We start from the raw sequence: 25,219 nt of genomic DNA, 5'->3' as shown, positions 1-25,219 counted from the left end.
CTATACAACCAAAGGTATTTAAGGGAAGGTTATTGGATGTAGGCACATGAGGGTGTCTTTGTATGAGAACAAACAACGGATTTTTAAAATTGAGAGTACGACTTGGTGGCAATTGATTAGGTACGCAACGGTGAGAATGACATCCCCCATATTTATTTTGGGGCATTCATGGTGAACATTAGAGCGTGAGCTACTTCCAACAAATGACGATTTTTTCTTTCTGACACCTCATTTTGTTGTGGGGTATTGACATAGGTGCTTTGGTGGAGAATCCCATTCTCAGAAAGATAGTCACCTAAAATGGTATTGAAGTATTCTTTACCATTGTCGGTGCGAAGAGTTTGAATTGTGGTGTGAAATTGGGTTTGAACCATCTGGTGGAAGTTTTTGAATATTTGACTTGTGTCAGATTTGTTGTGAAGGAGATAAACCCACGTATGATAGTTAATAACGGTTAGAAACCATTTTTTCCCTTGAGATGTGGCGATTGGTGAAGGATCCCAAATATCACTATGGATTAATGAAAATGATGTGGAAGGTGTATATGGTGTTGGAGAGAAAATAGTACGAGGTTGCTTAGCAAAGTGGCACATTTCACAGTCAAGAACACTAAGATTTTTATTATGAAATAGAGAAGGAAGCAATCTTTTCAAATATGAAAAACTAGGCCACACTAGGATGGCCTAACCTATGATGGCACAACATTATTTCCCTAGACCTTGAAAGAGAAATAGAAACAATGTTAGACACTTGAGTTGAAAGACTTTAGATGTGACAACCTCAAGATAATATAATCCATTGTGAATTCTAGCATTGCCAATTATCTTTCCTGATAGTAGGTCCTGAAATTGACACGATAAGGGACAAAGTTAGCAACACAATTATTGTCATGAGTGAATTTGCTAACAGAGATGATGTTGCATGTGAGGGAAGGGACAAGAAAGACATATTTGAGGATACGTCCTGATGTAGATCGCCCTTACTTCTGAGGCTGACTAGAAGCCCCAGAAGTACCCTGACCTGGCCGACTACGACCACTCCGCTGCTGTGTAGCCTGTGGCTGTTGAATTTGTTTAGATGTCTGACCCGTCTGCTTCCTTTTCTTGTCCGGATACGCTCTTTGGTGAGCTGACTCTATCATCAGGGCTCTGTCCAGTGTCTCTATATAGGATGAATTTCCAAAACCGGCAAGCTTTACTTGCAGGTGCCCATCCAGTCCCTAAATAAATTGCTGCATACGGGAACTGTCAGCAACTAGTTCTGGACAAAATCTAGCCAATCGGTTAAACTCTGCATTATACTCGGTCATCGAGCGGTTGTTTTACCGCAGACTCAGAAAATCCTGCCGGCGAGTCATCTGATATGCTCGTGGGAAGTAGCGGCTCTCAAAAGCCTCTCTGAATTTGGCCTAGGTGATGTTCTGCTCACCTATGATGGAACGCTGCGTAACACACCAGGTGTCGGCCTCATCTTGTAAATGGAAAGCAGCCAGCTCTGCTTTCTCCCACTTGGAGCAAGCCATGTAGAAGAAGGTCCGCTCCATGGTCTCTATCCAGGACTGGGCAACGCTCGGATCAAGCTCTCCTCGAAAGAGTGTGAATCGACTCTTCATCGACTTTGCCAACGCTGGGATCCGGGCTCGTGCCGCAACAATATCTGTGAGATGGGTAGGGATTGACGCGGAAACTGGAGGAATCCCTGGAGCTGGTGCTACAGGTGGTACCGCTGAATAGACCGGGGGAGGTACTCCTGGTGCTGCTGCACACTACAGGGTCGATATGAGTGGCCGCGGCTGGAGGTACGGGAGGTGGTGGTACCGGAAATGGAGCAACCGGTACCGCTGGTACAGATGCTGGGTACACTGTAGGTACTGGGGGCACAGGTGCCTCTGGTGCCGGGAACACGGTAGGTCCAGGTGGCGGTGGTGCCAGGTATGTCGCAGGCTCTGCTGGTGGAGGTATCGGGTTTGCCACGTGTGGTACAGTGTGTACGGTATGGGTGGGTACCTCCAACTAAGCCATCGGAGTCTGAGAGCTAGACGCACCTGCAGTATCTTGAGTCTGTCCTTGACCGACAGGCTCAAACCCAGTAGGGATCTCTGGCAACTCTGTTGCCAGAGATTCCAAAGTCCTCTAACGTGGCCGTCCAACACCACGTCTCGCAGCTACTCGTGTAGATCTCTTCATATCTGTTAAGTTATAACACAAATATCACTACAAGTATAAAAATTATAAAATTATCTTTATACCTATTTGTCGTCTGGAGATGTTCCGTCGCTGTCCAGTCCCCATTTTTACCTCAAAATTCCGGACGAGAAAATCGACGGAAACCCGTATAAATCCGAAAATAAATACTCAAGTTAACTAGCAAACTTGGGCTAACCCTAAAATCCAGAACACCAAAAGCAGGTATCGTAACCCGCTCTGATACCAAATAAATTGGTATCAGATAAATCTCGAAAATCCCAAAATACTAAAACCAGACATTCTATACTTGTAACAACCTGACCCGCAAAACCAACAATACGAAAACCAAGCATCATAAAACTTGGCTCTGATACCAAATAAATTGTCATGCTTCAAGGGAGTCCCTGCTAGAAGAAATTTCGGCAGCATCTCCCCTGTATGGGTGACAATCTGAAACTTTACTACATCATCCAGATACCTCGGCCAACACGGCCGGAACATACATATAACATAAAAGTAAAATAAGCAAGCATCCACGCAGTTAATAGAAAAAACTAAACAAATGCAACGATAAGGAAAAATCAAGTCAAAAATCCTACTCAACTACACCCATAAAGCTCAAAACTTATATCCTACTCCACTACACCCAAAAACACAAATCACAACGATAAAATCAATTCACCTCTTCTGCCATCCATGCAGGCATGTAGCAAAACATATCCAATAAAACCCATTGACAATAAAACCATACAGTATCCATAGAAACAAAACTAGTACAAGTCTAGATAGTACAATAAAAAAAAAGAAATCAAACAAATATCCTCGCGAACTGCAGGGGGACTAGCGACTGGAACTCTCCGGACAACCTCAACGTGAAATAGTAATAACCACGGGGTGAGTCAACTCCTCAGCGGGTAAATACTGACATGCATAGTAAGAAATATAACAAATAGCACTAATCATGCGTACAGTCTCCTGATATAAGAAGGATAAATGCAACTGAAATAAATAGGAGAACAACTATACTAACCAAGACCTGGTGTATGGATAATAAACCGAGAGGTGTAGGAATTCTGTATACATGTCAAACAAATTCATCCATCCAATATACAGCATACAAGTGCATCAAACACAAACAATAAATGCATAAATGCGTATGATGGCAATAACATGTCCTGGTCACCCCTACCGCCAGTTAGCCATCTCACACACGATGGTGAGACCGAGTGGGTAGGGCTGTGACAACCGTGCACTCTGCCATTACTGCTCCTGAGTGACCGAGTGGACGGGATGCTGTCGGAGTACACCTATCCTCCTATCTCAAATCATAAGTGGGGGAGCACAATGCTTTCATCTCCCTGAGCCAGTCCAGAGGAGGAATCCCTGCCGTCTACCACGCTGCGTCACACTACCCATGAGCGGACCAACGGAGCCAAACAGAGCTAAACTGTCTGCCGGCTACCATGCTGCGTCTCCAGACCAGCGGAGCCTAACAGAGCAGAACTGTGTGTCGGCTATCACGCTGTCACCGGACCAGCGGAGCCTAACAGCAGAACTGCCACATACCCTGCCTGACATACCACTAACCCATGAGTGGTGGTGTGTGCAGATCTATGTAACTGGCGATGTGCTCAACAATAATGGAGCCGACTATCGCACAACATGCAATCATACGAAATGGGGCATGATACTAAGATGGGAATATCCTGAACCTATCCATCTCTACAAAATGCGTACCATAGGACAAATAAATCCAATCAATAGTCTAGGTACACAGATCAGATAAGGTATAAAAACCTAGGTCCTGAACATAATAGAGCATGGTTATGTCACTACCCCTATAAGCATATATAATCAGGTGGGTACTAACATGAAATACAAAACAGGTAAGCAAAACAAGCATGTAATAGGTATCCGGTAGTGACAAACCGATGCAGATATGAAACATAATCATTACTACTTGTTAAAAACTACTATGCATATCAAATGACATATCTAAAAGATAAGTCAAGGTACCCGCCTCCAATAATAGGATCGTATCCGATCCAAATCTGACGTTGAGATACTCGTCTCGCGTCAAAGTCCTGTGTCACCAATATATATATTTTTATTTAGCTAATATTCAATGAAATAGCTAAATAAAAATCTCTAACACTAAATTAGGGCAAACCCTAATTAACACATTAACAACTAATTACACAATCTATTTCCTACACTTAATTCAACCCATAAACCTAATAAATCTACACATGATCGTCTAACTACAAAACGTATCAAATACCTACCCTTACCTCAATTCACAGCCGAAAAGGTTGTTGCCAGAAAGGAGACATTGCTGGAATCTACCTCCCTGCCCTGATCAAGCTGCTGTCCACCAATCGAATACCCTACAATACACAAAACCTCACCGCTGGAATCAAACGGATCAAGAAGAAGATCACGCAATGGAGTTTACGGATCAAACATCAACCTAACTCGTAGCTTCCTCTCTGATGAAACCCGATTGTTGCTGTGCTGAAGGACCAGTGCAGAGTAAGCGGGCGACAGCACTAGTGCATAGCTCGATGGTCAGAGTTGGAAGGGAATTGGATGCTGACGCTGGAGCAGAGGAAAAGATTGGCCGGCGATCTAGGGCATAGACGAAAAGAGTCAAATGCCGCGACCGGTTCCCTGTGGCGTCGACGTCGGAGGAAGATAAGGAGACGGTATCGGTGGCTTAGGGCTTGGTGACTATGGACCCAAATCTAGGGCACGCCAGAGAGATTTGGTGGTCGGGCGGCGGTGGCTTGGTGTCGCACGAGAGGGGCGGCGCCAGTAGATGTCGGGCGGTGCTCGAGTGCCGGCGAGGAGGAAGTCGGCCGGCTGTGAACCCAACCTAGGGCACGGGAAGATCGGTTGAATCGGGCGGCAGACTGCGGCTAGGGCACTGTAAGAAGAAGCGAGAAGAAGAAGAAGGGGTTCGTGCGAGGGGAGAAATAGGGGGAGATGGAACCGTCGCGTGCGGTTAGGGCAAGGATCGACGTGAGTTCGGCATGAGAGGAGGCTCGGCGCGGGGAACGGCGTCGGCCACCGCACGGGGGAGGAGAAAAGAAAATAAAGAAAAGAAAAAGGAAAAGGAAAAGGAAAAGGAAACTTTTCCTCGTTAAAACGAGGTAGCCTAAACAAGCTTTTCCAGAGTCTAATTTTTATCCCCCCTAAACTCGTCATACGAGCTCCGAAAAATTCCCGAAAAATTTCTAAAATTTTTGGAAAATTCTCTTATGGTTATTCGCCCTTTCGGTATTTTACAATAATGATCGTAAATTCTTCTAAGGCGATCTTAAGGGTATTTACTTGTTCCCTTAGCCTCTTGTTTTCTTCTTCTAAGCTATGCAATTTATCACCAAGGCAAACATTTTCTAATTTGTCCTAAAAAATTCCTAATAGTTTTACATGCATATTTTTCATTTTAGCCTTATCTAAGGATCTCATTAAACTAGAAATTGGATCAAGTAAATCTTTAACTCTTTACCTCACTTACCATGTCATCTGATTCATACCATGTAATGTGTTTGACTCCTTTCTCTGATGACGATGTATCATTCCAAGTGGCCCTTTAGGTTCCTCCTCTTTGACTTTTCCTCAACTTCTAGTTTTTTTTTTCTCCTTCTCCCTTTTCTTCAGTTTTGGGCATTGATTTTGAATTTGTACTTTATGGCAATTGAAGCACCTCACTGTTCTTCTACTTTTCCTCTTCCCTAGTATCTTCATTACATTACTCCTACCAATATTTAGTTTTCTAAAAGCTTTACTTGTCTTACCATGTAGGCCTCCTCATTGTTATCCATGGAAGAAGATTCGGATGATGATTTTGGTGGAATTGGATACTTATTCTTCTTCCCCTTCTTTTTGCTTGCTGCAAGGGCTACATCTTTTCTTCTAGAGGCCTTTTCTACTATTCCTACAATTCTTGTTTCATGCAATTCCATAATAGAGAAAAAAAATCTTTCTAAACTACATACTTCAAATTTCCTAGACATGTGAAACAAATCTACTATGGATACCAAGTAAGGTCTTCTTGAGAATGAATTGACACTTTAAATCATGTCCAATTTGACATTGTTTCCTGGATGCTTTTCAATTTGTTAGCTAGCTACCTTAATCTTGCAATGAAATTTTGCCACTATTTCCTTTTTTTTTAATCTTGAATTCAGTTATTTGTGCTCTCAAGAGGTACCATTTTGCCACTTTGCCTTTATTTGACTCCTTTATGGACTGGTATGCTGTAATTTGATTGATTTTGTGCATTGGGAGCACACTCAGTAGATGGCGCTCGACATTTCAATTTGTTGTGTATTCCTCTCTTTGTTTCTTTGTCCATCAGCGCATTCAAAATGTTTTGGTTGACATCACTACGCATCTCAAAACCATTTTTCATGATTAGCATCATATCAAAAAGTTGGTTTTGAAGAATGCCTTTATTCATCACTTCTGCATAATTCACTTTCAAAGGTAGATCCGCTACCTTAGTAGCCCCCCTAGTGCCGCTCCCACGGATATGGAGGGAGATATGTGCAGGTACACATGCCATAGGGGCATGGTGGGGTAAATCCTAGGTCGTCAGTTCCTGAGAATCGACCCCTGGTCATTACTGCCATGCACCCACTATTTGTGCTACGCCCTGGGGGCGCATAATTCGCTTTCAAAAAAGGTAGATCCGCTACCTTAGCGGCCCCCCTAGTGCCGGCCCCACGGATATGGAGGGAGGTTCATGCAGGTACACAGGCCATAGGCGCATGACGGGGTAAACCCCAGGTCGTCAGTTCCTGAGAATCGACCCCTGGCCATTACGCCAGAGATATCATGCGCCCACCGTCTGTGCTACGCCCTGGGGGCTCATAATTCGCTTTCAAACTTTGATGGATGAATGCTCTATCCAACCATCATCTTGATGCTCTCTCGGATTTACGTGGTTTGAATCCTCGTTCCTGCTCCATGATCTATATGATCGTTTGGTGAATAACTCTTGAAAGCCCTCTATACTTTCTCTTTCTTGGATTTTTTCCGGTTGTAAAAAATCCTCTTACAATCTTTCAAGGATGCTACAATTTAGGCCTACAACTTAACACACATTTCAAATACTTAAGTAAAACCTAACTTGAACCTTTGCTTGACCATTTAAACACATCAAAACTCATGATTAAGCACGACCACCTAGGGCACGATTGCATCAACATAAATCTATCAGTTAGCCTGGCCTTAAAGCTAGCAAATAATCATTCACTTCAACAATAAGTTCACATTCATGATATCAACATACAAATTTTTCATAGACTAGCAGCAGAATGTCCTCATTGTGAGATCGAAGCATTTTTTCTTGCATAAAAAATACCACTAGATTAGAGCATTTTTATTAGTCCCTGTTTATTTTTTATTTTCCATTTCCTCTATCCACTGTAGGTGTCACTTGGTAGAACAAAAGGCAAAATATGGTTCTTGAGTATGATAGTTTCCCCATCCATTTGCTTATTCTCAATACAACAACATTTTGTGTTAATGAAAGTGTCGAACTTGGATCTCCTTGTCAGAAATGCTACAGTCAATTCTAGTCTACTAACTCTCGGTTGTAAATCTTTAATTTTTTCTGCTGTTAAGTTAGATTCTTCTCTCAAAGATATTTTATTTGAACAGGGCACAATGCTTCTGGAGATGAATAAAAGTTCTTCTCTTCCTGTTGTCCTTGAGATGAATCAAGGAATTTCTAGCTCTGATGCATGCCTGCTCCTCAAAAGATTGGAGAAGACTGTTTCACAAGAATTTTCAAACCGCAATTTGAATCTAATTGAGTTATCTCCTTGACATATATTTTCTTCATTTATGCTTAAAAGGGGCATGCCACAGCTTAGTCATTTTGGAGGTAACTTGATGAGTCGTTTGCTGTTTTTCATAAGGGCTTCCAAATCTTTGCATAGAAGGGACCATGCTAATTAATTGTGAGTTGAGATTATCACTAGGAAATGAAGGTTGTCAGTTTTCAAAGATTTAACAATATCAGTTTTGTTATCATGTCAAGAGCTGGAGCCCTATACTGCGTCTACAGGTAATATATGTTGGATTTGTTTGTGATACCAAGAAGCAACTCTTAGCAACATTGGTAGCATAAAATTGGTCATTTCTAGAACAAGTTCTATTTTATGTTATACGAATAAACTGAGTGATGTTTGTCATAAATTAACTGCTAGGCCTCTACTTATACTTTGGTTTCGTATAGTTAGAATATTTGATCATGGATGAATCCTTTTCTCATTTATGAAGCTACATGTACCATTTTAAAACTGGATGAACGAGTCAGTTTTGCATAACTATTAATCAGTAACAAACAGCTAAACTCCTTGGTAACTAGCCAGTTGTCTATAGATTTAAGCTATCAAGCTCCCAAATTTTCTGGTTTTGTTCTTGTGATGGCGTATGGCACCACCCTTTCTAATTTCACATTCTACTGCAAGCTGATTGCTGCCGACACTGAATAATTCAGAGATAAAACTGAAATTCTCACTCTTGCATTGGGGCCTTTCTAATCAGATACTACAGCAGTGATTCATCAGTGGCTAATTTTACGTTTGCACTTGGGTAAATAGGTTATTAGCAGTTATGACACGGCAAATTAAATACATGATTCACTCTTAATATTCCAATGAGCAGAGCATTGAACGCTCCTAGTAGATTTTCTGCTGTTTATTGACTGTTGTATTCGTGTAACTTGAGCACAATATATACAGGGTGATGATGTCATTCAAAGGGATAACCTGTTGAACAAGAAGCTGGATTGAACTGCATCAATCAGATGGTGATTCACTGCTAAAGAAGTTTATGGCTCATTAGCTGAAGTTATCTATGTGGGTATGAGGATTCAGTTGTGCTAGGATGACTTGCATGAACTTTTTTGCTTGAGATATGCGCAGCATGTGCATTCATGGACTGTAGAGAGTGAGGGATGATGCCTATCCAGCGGGGAAGACACTGAGAATCACCAGATAATCCAAACTAGGTGAACTTATGCTTGTATTAGTTTCTTTAGATTTTTGTATCCGATGGAGAAATGTATAAATCTATCTTCCTTAGAAGTCTTCAATCTAGCTGCTTGCATCATATTTAAGAAGATTTTGCACATGGATGGTGCTCTTGAAAAACACCCTCGCATGGACTTCTGTCTGTTTATCTAGACATTGGGGAAGTTCGTTTTGCATAAACACTGGAGAAGTTCGTTTTGCAAATGCAAACAATAACGCCAAGTTCCAATTCTGAATTTTCCAAAGAAAATGCATTTTGGAGAAAATTTAATGCAAATCTTTGAAATGTAATAAGATGATGATATCCTCTGATTAAATTTCAAATTTCTATAATGGACTTTCAACTTCAAGTTTATGTGATTTGGCCCTAACACCGATAAAATTTGATATAACCACCCACTACAGACTTGGTCCACTAAGACTTCCTATTGACATGTTTTCCTTCCATTTCTCTTATACCGGTTGAGATTGAATACTTTTATACTTGGTGGGTCCTTAGTTCCTCCTAGTCTGTTTTCCAATTATATAAAAAGAGGTAGATTATAGAATTAGTTTATATTTAATTGTTAAGGGATTATTTTCTGATTATATCAAAAGAGGTAAATTATAGAATCAATTTATAATCAATCGTCAAATTAGTTAGATTAGTTAGATGGTGGAAGAGATTTTTTTTCTTAAGGACATAAGAATTGATTCTTTATCTTATTATAATAAATTTGTTATCTTCTAAGTACGTGAGATTAAGGAATTGATTCTATATTAAATGGTTAAAAGTCTAAGTAGATAGATAAAGGGTGATTAAAAATTTACAATCTTAAAAATCAAAGTCCGTTGGATATTAATAAATTAAAAAAAAAATGTAAATATGAAACTTAGTAGAGGAAGATCTAGAAGCGAGATTTTTTTTTTTTTTACAAATAAGGAAAACCTATACGTGTAGCTTCTTGGTAGATAAATTCTATGTGAATTATTATGAATCACTTGTACTTTGATGTTCAAGTGGATTTTAACTTACGCAATGCCTCAACTATAGTTTTATTTAGTTGATGATTCAGTTAATTATCATAAATGATTAATTAATTTATTTTTGATAAAAATTAATTAATTTTTAAATATATAACTCCGCTTTAAAATAATTAATTTATATGATCCATTAAAATAATTTACGATTCTAATCTAAAAATAATCTAATTTAACTTTTTTTTCTTAATTAGTCACCTTAAGTACGTTAGATGAAAAATATAAGATTTTAATTAATTTTTAGTTAAAAATAAATTAAATAGTAATTTTGATAATCAGCCACTAAATTATTAGTAATTAAATCTATGTATCAAAAATGAATAATTTTGACCACGTATTGATAAACAATTAGTAATTAAATGTATGTTCTCAAATAATTAATAATTTGAGGTATCCCATATGGTGCTACCTGGTTATTTCTGAGCAGCTGGTCTCGCTTCTCGATCTGCCATACCGGATTTCAGAGTACTTGATGACCCCGAGCACTCAGCATCCCCGAGCACTTGACATCTTTAACTACTTGGTGTCCTTGAGCACTCAGCGTTCCCAAGCACTCAATGTCCCCGAACACTTAACGTCCCTGATCACTCGATTCCCCGGACTTACTCTAAATCATCCAATCTAGTATTCGACCTCAACCTCCGACAGTCTAGCATAATATGTGGATATTCTTGGAGACACGATTGAATGACTATCGTTCTTTGGTGTTACTATAATTTTTCTTGAGTCAAGACTGACCAGGTTGACTAAGCTCGAGTTGGCTCAAACTTGAGTTTCAATGTTTGGACAATATATGAATAAAAAGTCAAGTAAGTCAAAGTTGACTGGATACTTGAATGATAAAGTCCTAATTAGAAATTAGACAAACGAGAAGTTCTATCTGGAGGTTAGGCAAATGGAAGTTCTAGTGGAACCAACTAAACCTAGTTGGGAACTAAGGTTAAGTCTAAGGTGGGTTGGCTGAGAGCTAAATACTTAACACAAGGGAAGTCCTAGTGTGACTAGGCATATCTAGTTGGAAACTAGGTTAAGTCCAAGGTGGGTTAGCTGGGAGCTAAACACTTGACACAAGTGAAGTCTTAGTGGGACTAGACAAACCTAGTTGGGAACTAGGTTAAGTTCAAGGTGGATTAGCTAGGAGCTAAATAGTTAGCACAAGTGAAGTATTAGTGGGACTAGGTAAACCTATTTGGGAACTAGATTAAATCCAAGGTGGATTAGTTGTGAGCTAAATACTTGACACGAGATAGCCCTAGTTGGGAACTCGGCAAGAGAAAGTCCAAGTTGGTCAAGAGTTGACTGAACATTTAGTAAAGAAGTCCTGACAGGTCATTGTTGACAATATTCTAGGCAACAAAAATCCCAACAAGTCATGGAAGGGTTCGGGTTGGGCAAAGGAACCCTAAAACCAAGTTTAGTGCATTAGGCATGGGCTATCGATTGGGTAGTAAATCAAGGCCAAAACTAATCGATCAGGTGATCAATTGAGAGCTTTTCCTCAGGAAAGAGTTTTGGGTAGATTGGGTAATTGATTAAGGCCAAAGCCAAGTGATCGATTGAGAGTATTTCCTTGCAATACAAAAGGGTTCTTGATTGATTAGGTAATTGATGCAGGGCAAGAAACTCCATTTGCGACATTTGAATTAGAAGTTTACAGAGAAAGACATAGAAAAATAATTTATAAACAAAGAGTAGTCGTTGTAAGTATCCCGTGGTAGTTTTAGTATGATGATCCAAGTCAAGTTAGGGCTTGTTGTATCTGATCATTGTGTCTATGTGTGTAGGAACTTAGGAATATAAGAAGTTGAGCGAAAGACGCAGCTAGCGAGAAGAATGACATGGGAAAGAGTAAGAGTCGACGAGCTCAGTGCATCTGAGGGACGATGTGCTGCGGAAGAGTACGCTTGCGGACAAGAAAGAAGCACCCGACATTTTTGAGTGATGAGAAGACCGAGCGGAAGATTGCTCGAGGAGAAAGTCGGAGCATCACACAATGAAGATCAGCTAAGGAGCTGCTCTGCTGCAAGGAAGGCGCCTTCAATAGCTTGGAAGGCGCCTTCCATGAACAATGTTGAAGGTGTCTTCCAGCCTATTGAAGATGCTTTCAGATGACCTTTGGCTGAAGATAAGGTTTTATCTTCGGTGATAAAACTTGGCTAATAGAAGGTGCCTTGAACCCAATTGAAGGCGCCTTTAAACTTCGGATAGAGTTTTATAGGGGCTATAAAAAGACCCCTGGAGCAAGAAAAAAAAAATAACAACTTCTGTATTCATTTCCTAGTAACTTTCTGAGCTATCAAAAGGTGTAAGAGACTTTTCTGCTTTTAATGAAGGAGATCTTTCTAGTGCCTTCATCTGTCTTGGATTAACAACCACCTAGGTTGTAACCAAGTAAATTCTGGTCTTCTTATGCATTTCTTTTATAAGTTGTTATTTTTTTTATGTTAATTATTTTGGTAAATTAATTGTGCTTACTAATCAAAGTCAAAAGAGCGAGAAAGGGCTGAATTTTATTTCAGGCTATTCATCCCCTCTAGCCAGCCGCACCGAGACTAATAAGTGATATCAGAGCCCAACCGCTTTAGAAGGACTAACTGCCAACTGAAGCATAAAGACGATGGCTGGATCCAACATCTACCCGGTGAAATTCGAGGGAGATTTCGCAACATGGAAAAAGCGCATGGAGGTATTCTTTAAAATTGATTTTAAAATTTTGTTAATTATAAAATACGGTTTTGTAGCACAAAAGGATCAAAAAGGAGTTGACAAAGAAGAGTACATGTGGATGAAGAAGGAACAAGCCGACTTTGTAGCTAATGGCTAAGCGGAATTCCATCTGCTTAGCGTCCTTTTGCCCTGGGAGGTTAGCTAGATCGGAAGGTACGACTCTGCAAAGGAGCTCTGGGAGAAATCTTGAAACTTCATGAATCACGAGGGCACTTTGGAAGTAAAATTAGTGAGATGGGACATCCTCTGAAATCAACTGATGAATCTCCGGATGAACAAAGGAGAGAAGGTAGCTCAACTCCATGCTAAGATCAAAGATCTAATCACCCATCTCAATAACCTCGGAGAAAAGGTAACAAATCATGATTCTTTAAGGTACACACTTAACGCCTTTCTGAGAACTCCAAACTGGTCAGCCTTAGTAGATGCTTACTACATCTCTAAGGACCTCGATGTAAGTACGCTTGAAAGTTTATTCTCTACTTTTGTACTTCAGGAGTCTTATTGTGTAGATACTCAGGGCATAAAAAAATCAAACAACATTGTCCTAAAAGCTAAGAAGGAGGAATCAGAGGCCGACACTTCCGTTGACGATGATGAAACGACATTTATGGTAAGGAAATTTAAGAATTTTTTAGATCTAATAAATTCAATGAAGTGCAGGCCAAGAAAATAAGAAAAAGGAAAGTGCGATGCTATCACTGCAATGAAGAAGGACACATTAAAGATGAATGCCCAAGACTGAAGAAGGACAACAAGAAAGGACCAAGCACAACAAAGCTCAAAACCCTGAAGGTGACTTGGGACGAGTCATCATCAGAATCTAATTTAGAGGAGTACACTAGACTTGCACTGATGGCAAGTCACCAGGAGGAGAGAATAAATGAAGGGGGAGGCTCCTCAGAAAAAACCTATAGCGAGGAGGAAGAAACAAACTTTAGAGAAGATCTAGTAAGTGAGGTATGTCTACTACCTCCTGACGAATTATATTCAGGTATTAAATTTATGACTAGATCGTTACATAAGCTTAAGTCAATAATTTGAAAAAGAAAGTTTTAGAATTGAAAGCAATCTTAGCGAATGCATGTCCTTTAGAAATATATGATAAACTAAAGGATGAAAATGAAAAATTGAAAGAACAAATAGAAAATTTTAAAAATTCTACATTTTCAAATTTTGCTATATCAAATTTTAGAAATTATCAAGAACTAAATTTGTATTATAGATTCCATAAGGGTCAAATTAGAAGAGTAACAAAAAAGTATATTTAAAATTTTTTTTTGATTAATCCAGTAGATAGGAACCTATATTAGGTTTCAAAATCATGCCTATATTAAATCTTTATACATGTTTTATTTTTAATTTGATTTAATATTTTTTACTTAAAATTGTCTAACTTTTTTAAATAAATTGTTTCATATAATTTTTGTTAAAAATTAATTAGATCTTAATTTTTGTTGTGAAAACAGATTTTATTAGTTATCTGTAGGAAATTTTTTTAATTTTTGACTGCTATATTGTTTTTTATAAATTTTCAACAAAACCATATCTTTAAAATTTAAATTATTTCACAAAGTTATTTTTGAAAATTTTATTTTATTTTTGATAAAATATCATATTTTCTGTCAAAATAAATATTTTTTAAATTGTTTGACCGTTATTAAATTTTCAAATTTTTTTTTACTAAAATATTAATTTTTAATATTATTTTTTTAAAAAAAGTCAATCTTTGAAAATTTAATTTTTCTAAAGATATAATGTCTATTGTATGTATTGAGAAAAGGTTTCAAGAATTGTTTTCTCAAAATCTATTTGTTAAATATTTTTTAAAAAATATATCTTTTGTATAGAATAATTAACTACTACTTATCTTAATTTTTTGTTATCAGAAGAAATTTTATCGCTGTTTTGAATAAGCATGTTAAATAGTTACAAAACTTTTTAGAAGTTTTCAATGACTAAAAATAATTTTAAATTATTTATTCTGAAACTGATTTTTATAATCTAGCTTTTTGAAAAATAATTTTTAGAATTTTTTTAAGTGTTTGTCACCCTTAGAATTTTTTACCCCTATTTTTAATATGATAAAAGGAGGAGATTTATAGATTAAGTTTAGGGTGAGGTAACATTTTACATATTAATTGTTTTAATTTGCATTTTTAATGTTTAAATTTACTTCACTATGTTTGTTATTTCCTAACTTAATTTGTGTTGCTCACATTAAAAACGAAGAGATTGTAAGCACCCTGTGATAGTTTTGGTGTGATTAACCAAGTCAAGTTAGGTCATGTTGTGTTTGATTCTTGTGTCTAAGTGTGCAGGAACTTAGGAGCACAAAATATCGAGAAAAAAATATAGCTAGCGAGAAGGATGACATGAGAAAGAGTCGATGGGCTTGGTGCGTCCGAGAGACAAGGTATTGCGGAAGAGTACGCTGGCGGACGAGAAGGAAGTGCACGACGTTTCTGAGGGACGAGAAGCCGGAGTGGAAGATTGCTTGAGGAGAAGGCCGGAATTGTTAGAGTGTATACTAAAAGTCTAGCTTTTTGTAAACATTTATTTTGAAATAAAGAATCACATTGGTCAAATGTTTGCATTTATATGCTAAGTGTAGTTGTTCAATTAATTTATATTGTAGATAATATGGTGTGTGGTGTCACACACAGAAGATCATGTTATCAGTTCCTTATAAGTTATAAAAAGTAGCTCACGACTAAGATGGAAAGGAATAAACAATTGGAATAGTTGTAGTGTAATTTGGTATTAGTTTATCTTAACTATAAAATTACACTAGTACACTCTGAGTGTATTGAGCAGGACCATGTGAGGTAGTTTCTTTTTATACTGACTGTATAAAAGAACAAGATCTTTGTTATTAGGGAAGTGTGTGCTCTTAATCATGATATAATAACAAGCACATATACTCAATATTCATTTCTTTAATTTATCAAAGGGTGCGATTTAATTCGATAAATCAATAGGTCCGATAAGTTGGGAAATAATATTATTTATATGGTGTGTTGTTGATTATAGAATGAAACTGTGTCCTAGTAATCTAGGTTGATGATGTCCCCTTGAGGAGCTCATAAGGATTGCCATGTAAACCCTGCAGGTGGACTTAGTCCGACATGACAATGAAGATGAGTGGTACTACTCTTGGAGCTAGATATTAATTAAGTGAGTTGTCAGTAACTCATTTAATTAGTGGACATTCTATATCTTAAATACAGGGAGACTAACACACTCATGATAAGAAGGAGCTCATATAGTAATATGAGATTGGTGCGGTAGTTCAATAATAACTCTTTAGTGGAATGAGATATTATTGATGCACTCGAGTTGGGTGTTCGGGGCGAATACGGGAAGCTCAAGTTCATCGGGAGATCAAAACCAATTCCTCCTCTCGGTCCCTGTCGTAGTCTCTTAATTATAAAGTGTTATACCCACTCATACCCACCTTCTTACCCATCCTTAGTGTTGGTGCAACATCCCTCAGGTCAAGGTTGACCTGGTTAACCAAGCTGAGTCTTGGTTTGGGTTTAGATGTTTGACAATAAGATAATGATTGAAGAAGAGTCAAGTAGGTCAAGGATTGACCGGATACTTGACTGGGAAATCCTGGTGAGTGAAGCCAGGTGAAAGTCCTAGTGAGTGAAGCTAGGCAAAAGGAAATCCTGGTGAGTGAAGCCAGGTGAAAGTCCTAGTGAGTGAAGCTAGGCAAAAGGAAATCCTGGTGAGTGAAGCCAGGTGAAAGTCCTAGTGAGTGAAGCTAGGCAAAAGGAAATCCTGGTGAGTGAAGCCAGGTGAAAGTCCTAGTGAGTGAAGCTAGGCAGAAGGAAATCCTGGTGAGTGAAGCTAGGTGAAAGTCCTAGTGAGTGAAGCTAGGCAGATGGAAATCCTGGTGAGTGAAGCCAGGTGAAAACCCTAGTGAGTAAAGCTAGGTATAAGTCCTGGTGAGTGAAGCCAGGCAAGGAAGGAAATCCAGATGGATCAAGGATGATCGGACATCTGGTGTTGGGAAGTCCAAGTAGGTCAAAGGATTGATTGGGTACTTGGCATGAAGGAAATCCAGATGGGTCAAGGTTGACCAGACATCTGGTGAAAGTCCAAGTAGGTCAAGGGAGTGACCGGATACTTGGCACGACGAGAAAAAGTCCAAGTGGGTCAAAGGGATTGACCGGACACTTGGTGGGGAGTCCTGGCAGGTCAAGGGAGTGACCAGATGCTAGGCATGATGTACCAACAGGTCAAGGTTGACCGGATGTTGGTTAGGGAGGTTTGGGACTTGGTTTTGGGCAAAAACCAAGTGCTAGATCGATCCGTGGATCGATCCAGGCTCTGGATCGATCAGTGGATCGATCCAGATTCCTCCCAGCGAACAGAGAGCTTCTGGATCGATCGGTGGATCGATCCAGAGGTCCCGATCGATCAGCCGATCGATCGGGACGATGCTGTTTCGCGCGATAAGCGCTGGATCGATCCGTGGATCGATCCAGGCGCTGTTTCCAGAGCACAGAGGCGCTCTGGATCGATCCATGGATCGATCCAAAGCCTCCCCGATCGATTCAGAACATTTGAATCGATCGGGATCCGACCGTTGCGTCGGGTTTAAAGCCGCAGGCGAGCGTGGTCTTCGGTAGAACTTGAACGACAACTTCTCAGATTCTCGCCAGTTCCTCCACAGCACTCAAAAAGCTCAGATCGCCAGTTCTTGAAGGATCTTGGAAGCTCTCCAAGTCAAGAGGCGGATCAAAGCCAAGAAGAGAAGCTAGGGTTAGGGTTTGTACTCATTGTAAAGCTTGTAAGCTTGTATTTCTTGTATCCTTTTCTTCTCTTCGTGTATTGAGTCTTGTAGGGCTTCTCCGCCCTTGGTAGTTACCATCAAGGAGAGTTTATTTAGTGGAGGGTGTGTGCGTGGTGTGGATCCTTGGATTAGTCACCTCCTTTGGAGGTGGATACCAAGTAAACCAAACGTGTTAGCGTCTTGTAGTTTGTTTCTTTATTTTCCGCTGCGCATCTCTTTGAAGAAACAAGAAACGACAAGCAACGCCAAGCGACGAGCACGCGACGAGCTATTCACCCCCCCCTCTAGCTACTTTTGGTCCTAACAAGTGGTATCAGAGCAAGGCCGCTCTTCACCGGAATCATCGCCGGAAGGGTCAAGCGTAACAAGAAAAGCTAGAGGGTGAAGAAGTTGAAGCAAATTCTTCAAGTTCAAGATTTTATCAAGCTCAACTTCAAGATGCAATTCCAAGATGGACTTGGATTTGACACAAGGGTGGCTCCACCATACACCTCTACAAGCTTCGATTCTTGGAAATCAAGAATCGAAAACTTTCTTATGATGGAGATAGAGCAATGGTTTGCTCTTACGGAAGGCTTCGAAGCTCCAACAAATTCCAAGGGCAAAGTTCTAAAGAAAAGCAAATGGAGCCCGGAGCAAGTCCAAAGGTGCGAGGCCAATGACAAAGTGACCAAGCTTTTGGTCAATCTATTGCCAAGCACCATCCTTTGCAAAATTGGAGAATTTGAAGATGCAAAGGATCTTTGGAGCAAATTGGCCAAGCTTCATGAAGAGATCCCCTCCACTGTACAAGATCAAGAAGAATCCAGAAAGGGTGACTCTTTGGAGCAAGACCAAGAGGAGGATTCCGAGGTTGAGAGATGCTCAACCTCCGAAGAAGAGGAAATCCAAGAAGCTTCATCCTCAAGGGAATGCAACGAAGGGAACAAGGAGGGAGCATACTCCTTGTTTCATATTCAAGATGATGAAGCCTCCACCTCTAGGATTGAGGGGGAGCAATCTTTGGTGACACCGGATCAAGAAGAAAGAGAAGCTTCTACATCCGGGTCAAGAGAAGAAGAGGAGGAAGAAGCTTCAACCCCCACAAGTCAAGAAAAATCAAATGGAGAAGCTTCTACATCCGGAACAAGTGCCACCCCTACAAGCAAAGGTATAAATATTTCAATTAATAATAAAAATCATATTATATGTTTTGAATGTAGGGAACATGGGCACTACAAGAGCAAGTGCCCCAAATTGGCCAAGAAGAAGGGCAAAGTGGCACAAAATGGCAAGGTGAAGCCCAAGGAGACCATCCCCGGAATAAAGAAGAGCAAGGAGCACATTGTGTGCTTTTTGTGCCAACAAAAGGGACATTACCGTAGTCAATGCCCCAAGGGGAAGAAGATGGTCAAGGCTCAAGGAGGCACTAGTCAAGGGGGAGCCTCCAAGGTAAAGAAGAAGGTATCTTTTATTGAGCCTACTCCTTTACATTATGGTAAAAAGCATGCTAGTTCTAACTTATATCATTTTAATGCAATTTACCATAAGAATAGAAAGCATGAGGGCTTTAAGGAAAAGCATGTGGCCCTACATGCTAAGACTACCACACCTAAGGTTAGGGAGGTAGATAGAAATCTAGGCAATCACACTAAGGATTGTAGTTATAAGCCTAGAAACAAAAATGCTCATGGGTGTAATGGAAAATCAAAATCTAAGGATTTAATGATAGAAAATCAAGTCTTGAGATCAAGACTTGATAAAATGGAAAAGACCCTAAAAAGGATGGAAAATATCCTATTAGGGCAAAATGAGCATAACTTAGGGTTAGGAAAATCAAAGTCATCAAATAGCCATAGAGGTTTGGGATACAAACCAAAGGCTAAGAAGGATGTGCCCAGTTACCATAGAGTTCCATATAGTTATGGAACAAACCCTAGGTCTAGTGGTCAAGTCAAAAATACTAGGGAAGTCATCCCTAAGAGTATTTTTGCAACCAAAGTGACTAAGACTTCTAAGAAGACTAAGAAAGTCACTAACAAGGTCACAAGGGAGGCTATCCCTAGGGTTGACCTAGAAAATGTGACCAAGGCTTCTAAGAAGCCTAACAAGGTCACTAGGAAGGTATCTAGGGAAGTTATCCCTAGTGAGTACCTAGAGCATCCAAGGAGCACCAATAGGTGTTGGGTTCCTAGGAGCATCTTCTCTACCCCATAGAGGGGTTAGAGAGTGTCAACTCCGATTGGAAGGGTAGTTAACCCAACTTTGAGGAAATTGACACTCAAGGAGCATTTTCAAGGTTTTTGTTAACCTTTGAAAATGAAATGGAACAATTATTTACTCCTTGAAAGAGTAAAATGTGCCTAGTGGTGAAAAATTGATTTTAATCTTTAAATGGCACATATTGGGAAATTCATAAGAACTACCAAGTTGGGATTTTGGTATGTTCTTAGAAAACTTAAGGCAATCCGGGCCTTAATTTAAAAGTGCTACTCTTGTGGAAAAATGAAATATGTCAACATTTGAGGAATATGCTTAATTTCAATTGGCATAAATTAATCAAGGGAATTAGAAATGCCAATGTAGACTTTGGCATTTTCTTGAAGCACTCTAGGGCAATCTAGGTTTAAGTTGTAAGTTTTAGCTAAGGGTTTAAGGATACTTAGATAGTTAATCTAGGTATATTTTATTTATGCTAAATCTTGCCATGATTGGTTGCCCATCATATGTCATGACATCATGTCTATTTTTGCATTCATGACTTATTATGAAAAATACAAAAATACCATGTCATGACATTCATACATCATGTAGCTATAGGATATCTTTCTTTTGAAAGTTATTTTATTTTGATGTATGCCATAACATTATCATGCATTAAGTTTAATTCCTTGTAATTAAGGACAAATGGCATTTAACAACACTTATTAACAAGTGACATCCTTGGTGGATGTCTAATATATATCTAAAATGCCTAAATAGATATGCATGATCCCTAGATTAGGGCAAAACCAAAATCTACATCTCACAAAGACCTATAAGATGACTTGTATGTGTTTTAGTGCACATTAGATACAAGTGAGATGTTAGGATGATGAACAAAACTCAAGATGTTGATTTGGTACATTCTTTTGAGTTTTAGGTTCATCAAAACACATAGTTATGTGTTTTCCCATCATTGGGAAAGCTAATGTACAAGTCATGTGCATTATGCCCAAGGAACATGATGGGATATTGGTTTTGAAAATGTTTTAAAATGATTTTGGAAAACCTTGGTGAAGGCTATCTTTTGATAGTAATCACCATTGAATAGTTAGACACAAACTTGAAGAAAACACTAAAGTTTTTGCAAGTTTTCAAGTTTGTGTCAATCTTTGAAAATATGATGTATTTTCATAGAAAACTATTTTTCCTTGATAGTATATGCCCTAAACAATGTCTACACGAAATTTCATAATTTTTGGATTTTTGTAGAATTTTCTAGGGGTTTCTGAAGTTGACTGAAATGGAATTTCAGCAACTATCAGAGCTCCGATCGATCCATGGATCGATTGGAGTGCCTGAATCGATCCATGGATCGATTCAGAAGGCAATTATCGCGAGCAGTAGCTCGCTGGATCGATCAGCCGATCGATCCAGGAAGTCTGAATCGATCAGTGGATCGATTCAGAAGGCATTTCCCGCGAGCAGTAGCTCGCTGGATCGATCAGCCGATCGATCCACACGTCCTGAATCGATCAGTGGATCGATTCAGCTGGGTTCAATCGATTGGAACCCAACTCCAATCGATCCAAGTTGCTGATTTTGGCTGGGAAAGCCTGATTTCAGCATTTTGAACCTATTTCAGTCTAGGTAACCTTTCCAAACCCCTAAATATACATGTGTATACACAAGAAGGGTGTTTTCATGTGAAAACAAGGATGGATTGGTTAAGGAAGGCTAAGTTGAAGTTTAGGTTGAGGTTTGTTTCAAATTTTGAATATTTGAACCTCAAAACTTCTACAATTGGGTTTCCTAAAGTTTTAGGGATTCCAAGTCATTGTTGGTGCAATGACAGAAGTTACCACCATGTCTTTAGGGGGAGGTACTCCTTAAAGACATGAAAAATTATTTTTCATGAACCTTGGAAGGTGGTTAACCTTCTGTTAAGAATATGCTCAAGGTTGAGCATGGGTTGAAAATGGGGAGTGGATATCCTCATTGTTCAGAGGTTTTAAAGGATAATGCTCAAGGATGGGCATTTGCCTACATTGGGGGAAAATGTAGGGGTAAGGATAATGAAGGGTATGGGACCTTCAGTATCGTGTTGATCACAACGAGTGATGTTGTGAACAACGATGAGCAACTCTTCAGGGGGAGAGTCTTCAACAAATGGATTTGTTGAAGTGTGCCCAAAATTGGAGCACAGGTTGATGTGTGTCCAAATATGGGTCGATGTGATTTATCAATAGGGGATTGATGTGTGCCAATAGGGGGAGAATGAAAGGGCTTGTGAAAGGGAGTAAGTTAGGCTTTCATTACCTAGAGGGAGTTTTCCCTCTTAGGAGGAGAATGAAGAGCTTAACTTATGCTTTCATTACCTAGTGGCATGGAGGATGAGGCTATGGGATTAGCCTAACTTACATGTGGTATTGTAAGTGTTATTATGGTATTGTCAAACATCAAAAAGGGGGAGATTGTTGGTGCAACATCCCTCAGGTCAAGGTTGACCTGGTTAACCAAGCTGAGTCTTGGTTTGGGTTTAGATGTTTGACAATAAGATAATGATTGAAGAAGAGTCAAGTAGGTCAAGGATTGACCGGATACTTGACTGGGAAATCCTGGTGAGTGAAGCCAGGTGAAAGTCCTAGTGAGTGAAGCTAGGCAAAAGGAAATCCTGGTGAGTGAAGCCAGGTGAAAGTCCTAGTGAGTGAAGCTAGGCAAAAGGAAATCCTGGTGAGTGAAGCCAGGTGAAAGTCCTAGTGAGTGAAGCTAGGCAGAAGGAAATCCTGGTGAGTGAAGCCAGGTGAAAGTCCTAGTGAGTGAAGCTAGGCAGATGGAAATCCTGGTGAGTGAAGCCAGGTGAAAACCCTAGTGAGTGAAGCTAGGTATAAGTCCTGGTGAGTGAAGCCAGGCAAGGAAGGAAATCCAGATGGATCAAGGATGATCGGACATCTGGTGTTGGGAAGTCCAAGTAGGTCAAATGATTGACTGGGTACTTGGCATGAAGGAAATCCAGATGGGTCAAGGTTGACCAGACATCTGGTGAAAGTCCAAGTAGGTCAAGGGAGTGACCGGATACTTGGCACGACGAGAAAAAGTCCAAGTGGGTCAAAGGGATTGACCGGACACTTGGTGGGGAGTCCTGGCAGGTCAAGGGAGTGACCAGATGCTAGGCATGATGTACCAACAGGTCAAGGTTGACCGGATGTTGGTTAGGGAGGTTTGGGACTTGGTTTTGGGCAAAAACCAAGTGCTGGATCGATCCGTGGATCGATCCAGGCTCTGGATCGATCAGTGGATCGATCCAGATTCTTCCCAGCGAACAGAAAGCTTCTGGATCGATCCGTGGATCGATCCAGAGGTCCCGATCGATCAGCCGATCGATCGGGACGATGCTGCTTCGCGCGATAAGCGCTGGATCGATCCGTGGATCGATCCAGGCGCGTTTCCAGAGCACAGAGGCGCTCTGGATCGATCCAAAGCCTCCCCGATCGATTCGGAACATTTGAATCGATCGGGATCCGACCGTTGCGTCGGGTTTAAAGCCGCAGGCGAGCGTGGTCTTCGGTAGAACTTGAACGACAACTTCTCAGATTCTCGCCAGTTCCTCCACAGCACTCAAAAAGCTCAGATCGCCAGTTCTTGAAGGATCTTGGAAGCTCTCCAAGTCAAGAGGCGGATCAAAGCCAAGAAGAGAAGCTAGGGTTAGGGTTTGTACTCATTGTAAAGCTTGTAAGCTTGTATTTCTTGTATCCTTTTCTTCTCTTCGTGTATTGAGTCTTGTAGGGCTTCTCCGCCCTTGGTAGTTACCATCAAGGAGAGTTTATTTAGTGGAGGGTGTGTGCGTGGTGTGGATCCTTGGATTAGTCACCTCCTTTGGAGGTGGATACCAAGTAAACCAAACGTGTTAGCGTCTTGTAGTTTGTTTCTTTATTTTCCGCTGCGCATCTCTTTGAAGAAACAAGAAACGACAAGCAACGCCAAGCGACGAGCACGCGACGAGCTATTCACCCCCCCCCTCTAGCTACTTTTGGTCCTAACACTTAGATGGTCGGCCAAGCTAAGCTTGGAGCCCAAGCAAGGGCCAGCCAAGATAAGCCTTGGACGGACCAAGTGGTGGCCGGCCCTAGCTTGGAGCCCAAGCTTAGGTGGCCAACCACATAAAAAATAAAAAGGAGTTTATTTTAAAATCTTTCCTTATGTGGAAACCATGGTTTTAAAATAGAGTTTAAAATTTAAATATTTCCTTTTATAGTTTTCTACAAAAGATTAAGAGAAAGGTTTGATATTTTTCCTTATTTGTAGTTAAAAGGAAGATTTTAATTTTGGATAAAACTTTCCTTTTTTGTAACCATTCTCATGATTTTAAAAGAGAGATTTAAAATTAAATCTTTCCTTTTATAGCTTTCTACAAAAGATTAAGAGAAAGATTTGATATCTTTCCTTACTTGTAGTTAAAAGGAAGATTTTAATTTTAGAGAAAACTTTCCTTTTTGTAAATCATCCACATGTTTTAATAGAGAGATTTTAATTTATAAAAGTGTCCTTTTATAACCAACCATGAATGGAATTTTTAAAAGAGAAATTTTTATTTAAAAATTTACGGAAACAAATAAGGAAGTTTTTATTTTATGTTTAAAACTTTCCTTCCTTGGAGGATTTGATATGACCGGCCACATTAATAAGAGAAAGGGAAATTTTTTTATCAATTAAATTTTCCTTTCAATGGTAAAGAAAATAAGAAATTTTTTATTAAAACTTTCCTTATTTGCCAAGACTAAGGAATATAAAAGAGAGGGTAGAGGTGCCTCACCTTATAAACAATAAGATATCCTCTAGTATTCCTCTCTTCCTTGGTGGTGGTCGGCCCTCTCTTCTTCCTCTTCCCCTATTCTTCTTCTTAAGTGGCCGACGGCATCATCTTCTTGGAGAGATCTTGGTGGCCGGATTTTTCTTAGAGAAGAAGAAGAGATAGGAGGCATTGTTTCTTTGCATCCCTTGGAGCTTGGTTGATGGCCGAAGTTCTTCATCTCAAGGAGTTTGTTGATTGGCCGAAACTTGCTTGAAGAAGAAGGAAGCTTGGGTGGATTCTCATCTCAGTAGATCATCGCCCACACAACGTCCGAGATAAGAAGAGGAATACGACAGAAGATCGTGAGGTCTATAAGCTATAAAAGTATAACTAGTGTAACGCCCGAAAATTCTCAAACTTGCATTAGAATTATTCTATGATTTTTCTGGAATTTTTAGAT

General features: G+C 39.7%; 1 protein-coding gene across 3 annotated transcripts in view; it reads left to right on the top strand.

Annotated features, from left to right (window-relative positions):
• Positions 1-9,324, top strand: part of LOC122045418 (recQ-mediated genome instability protein 1-like) — a 58,770-nt gene extending 49,446 nt beyond the window's left edge. The window contains exons 8-10 of one of the 3 annotated variants that reach the window (XM_042605640.1): positions 7,857-8,082; positions 8,180-8,265; positions 8,945-9,324. In XM_042605640.1, coding sequence (XP_042461574.1) covers positions 7,857-8,024 — 168 coding nt within the window. In that variant the 3' untranslated portion in view covers positions 8,025-8,082; positions 8,180-8,265; positions 8,945-9,324. Of the gene's footprint in view, positions 1-7,856; positions 8,266-8,944 lie in introns of all 3 variants that reach the window. The other 2 variants (XM_042605641.1, XM_042605639.1) reach the window with 2 other exon arrangements.
• The last annotated feature ends 15,895 nt before the right edge of the window (positions 9,325-25,219 follow it).

The sequence above is a fragment of the Zingiber officinale genome, chromosome 2B (genome assembly GCF_018446385.1).
Source record: "Zingiber officinale cultivar Zhangliang chromosome 2B, Zo_v1.1, whole genome shotgun sequence".
NCBI lineage: Eukaryota > Viridiplantae > Streptophyta > Magnoliopsida > Zingiberales > Zingiberaceae > Zingiber > Zingiber officinale.
Note: the sequence above shows the minus strand (reverse complement) of the source record. Positions and strands in the feature narration are given on the sequence as shown.